A 12,215-nucleotide genomic window follows, 5' to 3' on the forward strand; every position below is an offset into this window, starting at 1 on the left:
TTATCAATACTAGCATGGATTAGGATGTGTAAATCTTGGTGGAAAGTTCCAGATTCCACTTTTAGATATGGTTGGTGCATAGGAGGACATTAAGTAATTCTTGTTATATTAACACGGATGTCATTTGGATCCTGGCATGAAGCAAAGAGCTGGGTGATACTCGGACTGCTCAACTTCTGGTGCCTGGTCATCTTCCTGGCTTACGTGTGCAGTCAGTGGAGAAGGCAGGTCCCCTGGGAAGGAGCTCGTTGCCTTGTCTGAATTGCCCTCTGGAAGAGCGTCTTTCTTTACCTAACTACTTAGGTAGCTTTGGGAGGTTAACAGACCTGAAAAATTAAATGTCGCATTCTGTCTGTGAATATCTAGGTGTAGACTCTTGACTTCTAGATGATCTAATTATTTCATTATTGTTGTTTATTCAGCTTTGTGGTAGTGTTGCTGAAACATCACTGATTTTACTCTTTTGTTTCTCACTCTCTAATTCTATACTTCTTTGCTCCTTTTTGGCTTTTGTTCTTTTTTCATTTACCTCTTTGCTGTGAATTGCTATGAATTGCCACTGTTTTGGCCATGACATCCATTACAGGGACCAGTAAACCAGTAGTTTATGTTGACATAGAAGGCTCACTGTTGGATTTTGAAGTATTCTGACATGAGGATTAACATGCAGTGTAGTTAACATCTTAGAGCTGTTTTTTTTCTGGCTTCGTGACAATTCAGGTAGACTGCAATATGATTGTCATTACGTGGGTTGTGTTTGGGAAACTTGCTTTCTTTTGGGCTTGTGAAGAACTTGCATAGTGTTTTAGATTCCACAGAGTACAATGATAGTGCTTTGTAGAAATAAGGGATATTCAGTTTAAATACATGTATTACTTTTGTGTTTGTATGTGTCTCCTCCATAATAAGGCTTCAGGCCATCTCCCTCTTCTAAACCACAAATGTGGATAAAAGTACTCTTTTTCCTGTGCCTCTCCTGCACAGCTGATGAGCATCGTTGCTGGGCTTAGGTAGGTACTGGTCTGTTGCCATGCCCCGTACAGGATCTGTAGGGAACACCTACAACAGCCCAGGGGGATTAGAAGAGGACCAGGCTGCAGAGGAGGTAACTGCTCTGGTACCTGTCGCAGGCTGGGGAGCTCGCCCTGTTAGTGTTCTGCGGAAAGCAGGGAACAGCTCAACTTCCAAACTTACCAAAAATCAGGTATCTCCTTTCTTGCGAGTACCCTCCTGGGACCGTGAAGGTCTGATCATGTTTTAGTTCTTAATCCTTAAAGCTCCTTATGAGCTGGCTCTGTGTTCTGCAGAGTTTGAGAACTCCAGAACTGATAAAGCACAACTGAAGTAAATAGCTTTATTCAGCTATTCAGAAAATCCGCCACTTCTATTCTGAGTGCTTTTAGAAGGTTTCAGATAAACTGCAAAGAGACTCGTATTTTTGTATGAGTGTACATTTATTGAATATTCTGTTTGTTTTCCATAACCCCTAAGGATATCACTAGAATCCCATCTGTTTTAATGGCTGTATGGCTTGTCAGGTCCTGAGAGTATCTTGACAGTGGAATGCAGCTGGACTTCATACACTGGAATCACCCAAAGGTTAAATACTACTTTGGAATGTTACCTGTTCACAGCTGCTTTTGAAACTGGGCATTTACTGCAGATGGCAGAAATAATCTTATAATTCAAGGCAAGCAGAAAGTAATTTTTATGAAACACAAAGAATTTCAAAGTAGCAAAGCATCTTCAGCTATTATTGAATATTACTGAAGAAGATTCATAAATTATTTGCTTTCATTTTTTTAAATACATGATAGAGTAAAGGAAATAGGAAAAGAGTGAGTGTGTGTTCTATTTTGAGGTATAGGTGGCCTAAGACAGATGATATTTTAGTGATTATAAAATTTGCATGTGTTCTGTGTTAAGAGGTGTTAGATCCTGTTGTTCTGGGTTCTGAACCTAAATAAAAGTTTAGCAAAATACAGCTTTAAACTGAAAATGAATATGATCATCTTTGTATTCTCTGGTTAAAATAATTTTTAAGAATGTGTTTAATGTTAATCATAAAAAAACCCCTGTCTGTTACTTCAAATCAGAATATTCTGTTGGATGGAGATAAGAAAGAATTGTAGACTTAGAGCCTCCCATCTTCTGTTGGACAGTGTAAATACTTCTTTTGAATTGATGCGTAGCTGACAATAGCAATGTGTCCCCAAACCCCTCAACAAAGACAAGAACAAAGAATACTTGCTAGAAGGACTAGAATGTAATACCAGTGGAACTCTGTTGATCGTTCGAGAATGTAAAAAGTTGTAATTAAAAAAATCAATTGTAAGTATTTACCTTGCAGAACAAAAGTACAAGTATATTCCACAGAGTCGAAATAAGACCTGTGTTGGTTCTTACACCAGATGCACTGGCAGAAACTATTAATCTACAAATACAATTTGCAAACCTATCACCACCTGAAGATTACAGAAGTTTTTAGCAATTGTACTTTAGCTATTCTTTTGCTAAAGAATAAGAATTATCATTATATTAAATATTGAGGTATTCACAGGTATTTTTTCTGTCAGTTAGCAAAATGGGTATACTGTATCTCAGCAGACAGTTGGTCATCATCTGTCCATTTTCTAATAATAGTTGAGCAACCATAAATGAAGAATACACTTCATTTGCACTTGCCAGAAGAGGTGCACGTCATCATTAGCATTCCAGCAGACTTCAGTTCCAGGTGTTTGGGATTTGACTTATATCAGTTCAGTGCAGCAAAACTGATCTTTTCAAGCATTATTTTTATTTAAGTTAGAATATTTTAATGAACCACAGTAATCTGAGGCACAGGCATAGGTTTTCATCACTTCAGATGGAGATCTAAATAGATTTTGCTTTCAGTTGGAGTATATATAGTTGCAGTATAGAATTTGATTTATTTTTAAATATGAAATAAATACAAAATAAAATGGAAACATTTTGAAAATTGCATTTGTTCTTGTCTGCTATTGAGATCTTATTTATAGGCTTTTGCCTATAAGTAAAGTTAAATAGGCTCAGATAATCATATAATTACCTTGTATCTAGAAGACATAAATTGATAAACCTGACAACAAATGCTATTCTTGTTAGCCATAGTTAAAAGAGGAATTACCGCAAAATCTGAAAATCTGAGCAGTGTTATGCTTGTGTAAGCAGGACTTTTTTTTCCCTCTTTTCCCGTTGCACCGATGTAGGACAATAAATCTGAGAACGTTTACAAGCTTACAGGAAACCGAGGTGGTTGGGTGCTTTATCCATGGTTCGTATTGATACACCCTGGTAAACTTGCAAATGCATGCAAAACAATTATGAGAAATTCACAAACAAAGTGGAAACAAAGAGGCCTTTTCACGTAGCTTCTTTTTTCTTTGAACAATTTCATTTCTTCAATGTTTGTAGATTCTTTTAAATGTTTGTTATACTATGTTTTCGTAATGTACAGATTTAAAGTTTAATTGCAATTTAAAGATTGGAAAACACACAATTATTTTTCACTTGAAAAAAATTGTTTCCAATATTGCTTTAGATACGAATAAGTAGTAAGAACAATAAACATGGGAACTGGTTGAACTCCTGTTAGTGTGCTGAAGAATGCTGCTTAAAGTGTCTGGGTATTTTGTAGTTTAAACATCTTGTCATAGATGAATCCTAATGTATTGAAGAAAGAGAGTTGAAGTAATCGTTCACTGCTAGCATGTAGCATCTTTGTAAATAAGTGAGCTGTGTCTACATCTTCTCCTGCCTCTGCAACTCCAGGTGTCTCAGAAAATCTTGATTAGCAACAATGATTTGAGACTGCACATTTAGAAATAAAAAAGGCTACTGCTTAGGGAAGAGTGCATATCTTCTTTTAAGTCTGTATGTTAAAATTAGTAACTTACAGAAACATGCTGGGTTTGTTGACAACTTTTTTTCATTGCTTCTTTCTGCTTCTCCACTTCTAGAAGCCTAAATAAAACCAGTGCAGGAATTCATAAAATAGAAGCGTATGCTCAAATACTCAGAGTACTTCACAAGTTACTGATACTTCATACTTTTGTTTCCTGGCCTGTGATGTCTAATTTGTGTGTGCCCACCGCTGCATGGCATGTCAAGCCTGCTCACGTGTATGCTTTCACCTACATGGGAAAATTACTGTCATGTCTTTTTGGCATAGTTCAGCATGATTTAATTTTGACATAGAAGCTCTGAGGTCTTGTGTTAAGCATGATATTGTCAGCTAAGACAAATTTTGTCCGCACTCTCCACCTATATTTCAAGCAGAAGGAGAGAAAAGCTTTTAACTTGCACCATTTCAGAGCATTCTTTCTAATAGCCTGGGGGAAATTACTAAGCACATGTCGCAATCTTTATTCCTGTCATTTAGAGTTGATGTATTTATTTACAAAATGTGTGTGGGGGAAAACTTTTGAAATGCAATTTGAACAGTATATTTTGCAAGATGGATAGGGTCACGCCCATTCTTAAAACTTACAATGTTATGTAATTAATTTCTGAACCCTGTAAAATAGCTTTCAGTGTAGAGCTTGCACATGCAGATGGCCAAGGAGTATAGAAAAAGATTATCTTGTATTTAAAATCTAAAGATTCATAGTGCTTTACTATAAGCAGGATGCACACTTGTGTATTTTGTTAATAAAACATTCTAAAATAAAGGTCCGTCATTCATTTGAAGTTACAGAAGAAAGAAATACAGAGTTGTAGACAATTGTTGTGCCTGTTTTCAAATTTACTGGAGTCGGTTGAGCTTACATCACCTCAGTAATGCCAGTCATTTAAGTGTGTGGCACTAAATTAAATTCCATAGGGCTTAAAGAATGATCTATTTTGTATCTTGGAAAATAGGTAGTTTCAAAAACAAAAAAGTAAAAAATGTGAAGATCTAAAATGTCGGAAGAATGGTGTCATGTTTTGCAGTTAAAAGTTGATTCTATTACTGAATTTGCTGCAGGTATAGTTAATGGAAAATTACCAACATTGAACTTCTGGGGGTCTTCCTTCCTTCCTTTGTTTTGCAGTGAAGAGAGTTATAATGTCACAGATTATTCTTTAAGAGACCAGCTCGTGGTAGAACAATGTGACAGTGAGGACCTCAATTCTTCTCCTGTAAAGAACGCTTCAGCTATGCTCTACTCGCGGCAGAGCTCTGCAGCTCACCTCTTCAGGTTAGCTGTCCTCAGTAACCATGCAGGAGAGAAGGTGGAGATGCTCCTGGGAACAGAGACTCAGTAAGTAGTTACAATTTCTGTAATTTTTCATATGATCATTTGGCCCTTCTGGAACCCTGGTCAAGTTGGTTTGAAATACCCAGCTTCTGTTTATTTGGCAAGTTTGAAAAAAAACAAAGCAAAAACAATAGAGGTCTCAAGCGGGCACTCTTTGTGGTACGTCTCATCACTAGTGACTAAAGGAGGATTATTGCAGAAATGATTCTGTATTTGGCATGGACCACTCTTGCTCTGTTCAGTGACACCAGAGCACTGACCGTCACCAGTCAACTATTGTGATTTACACTGTTCATCTTATAAGGAGTGCATGCTTTTAAAGGTAGGCAAACCAACACAGTTGGTGTTGTACTTTCTGATTTCTTTAAGTGGCAGGACAGGCAAATGTGTGTGCAGCTTATATAATATCCACTAGATACTATAATACATATTTATTGGAATAAAATAGACACCCTCCAAACTTAGTTCAGCTTTTCTAATATAATCTTGTCATCAGAGAACTCAGCGGTTATAAATGGACATTATGTTAGTCTCATTTCCTTTCCTTGATCTCACAGTAGAGGGATAATGGGAAATTGAATCTATATGGTGAAATTCTGTAAACTGAAGTATCCATTTTAAGGTGCTACTGTTTTTAGGTCTTCAAGCCAAGAATTTTCTGTGCCTCAGCCATGGAGCTCGTCAGCGCTGTAGCCAGCGAGTGACAGTGTGGTTGTGCTTTGCAGAGCTTTACTTTATGCTGTCACTGTGAGAAGTAACTTGAGAATCTGTTAGAGGGTAGAATAGATTGAGAAGGGAGAAATGACAAACAAAACTTCACTTGTGTTTCAAACCGGTATGGTCTGAAATGGAGTTCTGGTCACAAAGGGAGTGCACTGATTTTCTGCAAATCGTTCAGTGCCTCTTCTAGACCTACAGCTGAATGGATTACTGTGAAGTTGGTGGTGGTGTTTTTTTTCCCCCAGGTAATTATGCTGAAGTAATGCAAAGGAAGTCCGCATTGGTGGAATGTACAGTAACTTCTGGAAATAAATTCCTTCAAGGTATAAAGGGTTATCTGTGATAACCTAACAGCTTGGTATAAAAATGCCTCTCCTCATAAAGAGGGACCAAAGGTCTTACGTTGAACACTTCATATTTTTGCAACAGGAGTTGGTAATTGATATGACCATTCATAAATGGTGAAGACTTGTGCCACTTTCTGGGTGGAGGGAGTTTTTGGTCAGAGAGAAAGTATGTAAGTCAGCACGATGTCCTTGAAGTCAGCAGACTTCAAGTCTGAGACCCATTCAGCAACCCATTTAGCAACTCGTTTAAAATCACAGCCAGTGGCTCTTTAGAAAACATTTAACTTTAAAACATGTTTGCCTAATTTGTCTAAATAATGGTTAAATCTTCTAAAAGATAGTTAAGAAACAATTCAGGGCATTAATTGGTAAAATCTGGACATTTGAACATCTGTTGTTTTTGCTATTTTTGGCAATTTTCAATTGGAAATGAGAAGGGCAAGAAAATAGAGCAAAAACGAGTTTTCTGTCCTGAAAATCTGTAGTTATTTTTAAAATTGCCCCATTCTGCAGAGGGACACACTTGTGATCTTGGAAAGGAAAACCAGCTTTGAATGCTGCCTCAGCATAGCTAATAGGGTTGTAGTTAGGAACCCACCTGGGAGAGGAGAGATTCATATTCAGCTGCCCATTCTCCCTCATTCAGAATAAAGTGGAAGGATCAGTGATTGTAGTCTGCCTTTACCATATCCAAGGTGGGCATCCTTAAAGTTTCAATTTTCAGTTCTAAAGGAAAAAACAGTTCCAACACTTCTCTAGGAGAAAAATGTTAAAGTTTATATAACCTTAACAGTCTTACATACTCAACTGTGTTCCCTTCTGTATAGTACATAGCTGTCATTTTAGAAAATCTATTTTTGCAGGGCTTGGTACTCACATGATAAACTAAAGTAATAATGGCATGTAAGTTCCTGTCATTTCTTTTTTACTGTGTGAATTTTTCTAGTTGTAACACAGCAAAATTTCTTTTACTTGTATGTTATTAAATGAACGAATACAGTAAATGCCATTTCTGACACAGCTGGAAGCTCAACAGATTTGTAGGTTATAGTGCGGCACACAGATGTACGTGCCCTATCAGGCCCCATCCAAAGCTCAGTAAAGTTAAAAGGAGTCTTCTAGCACTGAACCAGCATGCTTTTGAGACCTAAGCCAACAAACCACCCGAACAACACTCTTGAGTGTTGTTCAACATCAAACACAAATGTTTACAACTGACATTGATAACAGAAATAATACAGGGTATTGTCTTCAAAACATTGAAGCTGTATTCTAAATTAGATACAATTACTGTTCACCTTAAAAATTAATAGCTGATCAAGAGGTAGAAAATAATATACATGAAATGGGTGATTTACCTGGGGAGGAGGGAGAGATGACTGGAGTGTGTTTATGTGAATTTAAAAATCCTTATGAAAGATAAGTACGACTAGTTTGGAGCAGTGGGGTGTACTAATAAGCCCTCCAAATAAAAACAGCTTTATCAAATTAGCTGAAGATGTAGTTGAGTACAACATGAAATGGGAAGAAAAAAAATCATGTTTAATCATGAAAGATTGAAAGAAAATACATGAAAGTTTTCCTAAATAGGAAAATTTGTATGCCAGTTAAATGTAAAGAAGATCGTAAAAGAGAAATCATGTTAATTTGTCATGTTTAAGTTCGTGTCAAAATGATTTAAACGTTAGTAATGTATCAGGTATTTAAAAACTTGTAATGAGTTATAATGTGCAGCTACTGAATGTTAGATTGAAACATTCAATTAAGTTGATGGGACTCATGTTTTTTAAAGATGCTAAGCATGTTAGTCAGCAGTGAGTTTTTGCCAGGCTGATTATTTATTAGACTAATTACTTATATGAACTGCTTTTCAGAGCAGCCTATAGTGTTGAGTATTTCCTCATTTGATTTTTCCCATTTCTTTTCTTTGAACTAGACATTTTGGAAAATTTTTTGCCGTAAGAATGTGTTTTAGTGCCGTAGGCTTATGCCCCACCCAGCAGTGCGCTAAACCTGTCAGCTGGCTCAAAACACAGTTATTGATGATGTTCAGAAAACATGTCTTTTCTTGAGAGCTGGAGAAAGGCAGATGTATGTGTATACGTTTGCAGCACCTAGATGAAGAACCGGGAGGGTGTAGTTCTTGATTTGATGTTGTGCTCTCTAAACTGAAGAATTACCCTAATAGACATAAAGCTCTTCAAACTTGATGACTGCAGATATATCAAAGAGCACAGTTTCTGTGCATAATGTTGTACTGTGAAATTCATACAGGACTTGATTCATATCTTTTCACAGCTCATCTAATAACAGTGTTGGATACCTGAAGCTCTTCCAGTTGTTATTGGTGAGGAAAACGAGCACAGAGTGCAGGACAGGGATTTAGGCAAAAAAAAAAACAAAAAAAAACCAAAAAACCACTATATGCATGCAGAAATGAAGGTGATGCTTTCCAAATAGAGCTTAAAGTGCTTGCAACCATTTTGATTCCAGCAAAGACCAGACTACAGGCGCTTGTCAAGGCAGAAATTTAGGCCTTCGATAGAGGTTTTTAATGTTTTATAGGAACATAAGTTGAAACTTCCAATGTAAGTGGGATGAACAGGAAATGAAAACAAATTAACAAGAAACAGAAGCTTTAGTAGAAGGAAAAATTTCATCTGTAAGCCTTGTCTTAAGGTCATGATACCAGGTCAAGCTAATTAAACCAAATTTAGTAAAACTTAGTAATTTTTACATTTGCTTGCCATGTTCATACTAGGACAACTTCATGCTTTAGTTGCATGTAATGTAGTTTCTCAAGCTTTTAAAATTATTTTAGAAAACTAATAAGTAAAGTAGCTGGCATAACATTTGCATCCTTGCCCTGAAACTGTTTTCTGATACTGAACACATTGTGCAGAGGTTTCCATGTGCAGACACATCAGGACCTTCCTGTCCTTGGAGCTTAGTTTCTGTAGCTTGAGAAAGTCTGTTCCTGCCAGGCCTGACTGCCTGCTGCTTTGTACAGCATTAGGACTTGGCCCTTTTTAGTATTAAGATGCTGTCCATTTATTAAACATTAAAATGCTACTACTTTACATTCATGGTTTTCGTACTGCATATATCAGCTTGTCTGTGCATAACACTTTTTATCTTTATTGCTTATTTATGCTCCAAATTTAAATTGTAAAGTGCTGGGTCTCTGGAGGAGTTTCATTTGACCCTCCCTAAGTCTCTGGATCATTGCTGAGAGTCCAGAGAAGAATTTGGACAATGAAGATTTATTATCTAGAATAATTAGATAATTAATTACTCAACACTTTCTTTGGTCAGATAGGTGCTTCACTGTTTGAGTGGCTGGGTTCTCTTTCTTGCAGCAGTTCAGGTAAATTCAAATCCCTTCATTCATGCTTATTTACTCATAAACATTTTTTTTTAACCAGGCACAAGTGGTAGTTAGTTAGATACCCCTCTCAGACTTCTTTTGCAGTAACTTGCTCACCTGGCCTACCTTATTGGTTACATCTGCTAGCAATAAACTACAACTGTCTAACCACATAATGCAACAAATACAGCATCCATTATTTGTTTCTCTGACTTACACAGTAACACATGCAAGCAAAAGCTCTATTACTACTTCAGGTTATATGTGTGACTCTTTGCAGATTTTGAGCATGGTAGTCAAAAATGTTTAGCCCTTCAGGGACAGGTGGCTGTCTTGGTATTTTAGCACGTCAGGTTTCTTTTTCTCCATCACTGCAATCTCACCAGTTCATGCTTGGTTTGACAATAGGACAAAATAATCTCGCTAATAATCTAAGACCTTGAAAGGTGATCTTTAAAATTCCATTGGCTGAAAATTGAAGATGCTAATAATGCCCCATCTGAGAGCAGTCTGGACTTTTAGTTGGTTTTTTGTTTTGTTTTGTCTTTGTGGGAAAGGATTTCCATTAACTTCAAGTCATTTTCAGCTTAAGTGATAGCACATAAAAAAACACCCAAGTTCTACCACATAAAGCAAGTGTTATATAAACTACATGGTTTAATGATTACATGTTGCAATATGCAAGTTTTGTATTGTTTTCTTCGAGTTACAAATGTGACTGAAGTATCTGAGTCATCCCTGTTTGTTTTGTTGTTGTAGCCTGAATACATCTATGTTTGAGTTACTAACTTCTCCTCTAACAAACGTTTTGCTGAAAACCGTAAGTCAAGAGACAGGTTTGCTGCCTAGCTTACCTGTTAACACCTTTCTCTGATAACTGTATGTCCAGAGCATAAGTAAGTGTCTAAAGCACACTGGAATAGCAAATAGCATGCGCATAATTGAAAGCATTGTATATGTATACGTTCAGTAGCCTGCTTACATATATAGCTGTTTTCCAAATAGTTCAGAGCATTACAAAGAACAGAGAAGAACAGAAGAACAGAACTCATCTCTGAATAACTGCAGGTTTTTAGGGGTCTATTAAAAGCAATTACCGTGATGCAAGCCAGAATTTTAGACTCTCTGTAGCGATGTTCACAAGTTTTGTGGGCGCTTGTCTCATCCTGTGGAACATCGTGCTGCCTGTGCCTGCTGAATAAGTGAGCATGCAAATCTAAGCATAATGTAGGTTATTATGAGGAAAATGTTGCTTTTACTGTTGTAGTTAAGGGAGCTTTTCTTAAAACTTATCTTGATAAGAGGACCTTGAATAATCTGTAGTGATTTATTTGGGCTTGTTGTACCTCTGATATTTTTTCTCTGCTGGTTTGTTTCTTACTATTTTAAACTATCTTATCCTAACTGTTAGTTATTTTAGCAATGTGGCATTTATAAAATCAGGTCTAAGTGTAAAGTACAGTATTATGTGGAAGTGAAAACAGGTGTGTCCTAAGCCTTAATTGCGGTGGCAAGGAAACGTTGCCAGGTTTTGAATGCTGTTGTCCTGGAACAGTGATTTGTGAATTACTTATAATAGTTGGATGGTGCAGAAGTGGAAACAGGACTGGGTTAAACAGGAGGAGGAGTTTGGCAGATTTCGGCATTGCCCTGGGGAAGCTACAGAGCTATGCTGGGATAGAGGTGGTCCTTGTTCTGCTGAAGCAGTTTTGAAGAGCGTTCTGCTTTAGAAAAGAGCAACAAGAAGTGTCTTGTTCTTTCCGGTGCAAATCTTTGAGGCCATAGCTTCTCCACAATGCCGTTAACTTCCACGCAACCCTTCTCAAAAGTGAAAGATTTTATCTGTTTTAGTGGAAGCTGGAGGCGGGATAGAACACACTGAACACATTGCTCTAGACATATCTCAGTCTGGAAAAAATTACAGTTTTAGGTTTGCTTTCAAAGTTTAGAATAACCCTGAAAGAAACTATAGATCATTAATGTTTTCTATTAAAGATCTCATTATAAAGTAGGCAGATGAGTCAGACTTGTTTGGAGATGCATATTTTGGGGGGAAAAAATGCAGTGCATTTTTAGTTGTCTGGATTTTCTTCTAAGACATTTTGTTCTACGGATTTACTATTATTTTGGTATATGCTGTTTGTAATATAAACAGCAGTCTAGCGGATTGTCATTCTTGGGGAAAAATTTCTGAAAATAATTACTTGATTTGAAAGCTATTTTTATAGAGTATTATGAATATTGTATATTCAAGGTACAGGAATAACTTAACTTTGTCTTAACAGAGAAGGATGGGAAGGGAATCTTACAGTAAGAAGGCCTAACTGGTTGGTTTAGAGTACTTATTGGATACAGTTTTGTGCATGTGCGAGCTAAATGTCTGTCCGGTTCAAAGATTTCTAGGTGCAGTTTGATCATATTTGGTCACTTTGTTCGGTGTATAGTTCTCAAGTACAAAAATCTTAGCATTAGGTCAGGCATCTTATATTGCCCTGTGAATACAGGAAATTTTTCACTATG

General features: G+C 36.8%; 1 protein-coding gene across 3 annotated transcripts in view; it reads left to right on the forward strand.

Annotated features, from left to right (window-relative positions):
• ARHGEF26 (Rho guanine nucleotide exchange factor 26) overlaps positions 1-12,215 on the forward strand; it is an 88,233-nt gene that overhangs the window by 69,805 nt on the left and 6,213 nt on the right. For all 3 annotated transcript variants that reach the window (XM_064516514.1, XM_064516513.1, XM_026096853.2), the window contains one exon: positions 5,055-5,264. In XM_064516514.1, the coding sequence (XP_064372584.1) occupies positions 5,055-5,264 (210 nt within the window). The remainder of the gene's footprint in view (positions 1-5,054; positions 5,265-12,215) is intronic.

The sequence above is a fragment of the Dromaius novaehollandiae genome, chromosome 9 (genome assembly GCF_036370855.1).
Source record: "Dromaius novaehollandiae isolate bDroNov1 chromosome 9, bDroNov1.hap1, whole genome shotgun sequence".
NCBI classification, from domain to species: Eukaryota; Metazoa; Chordata; class Aves; order Casuariiformes; family Dromaiidae; genus Dromaius; species Dromaius novaehollandiae.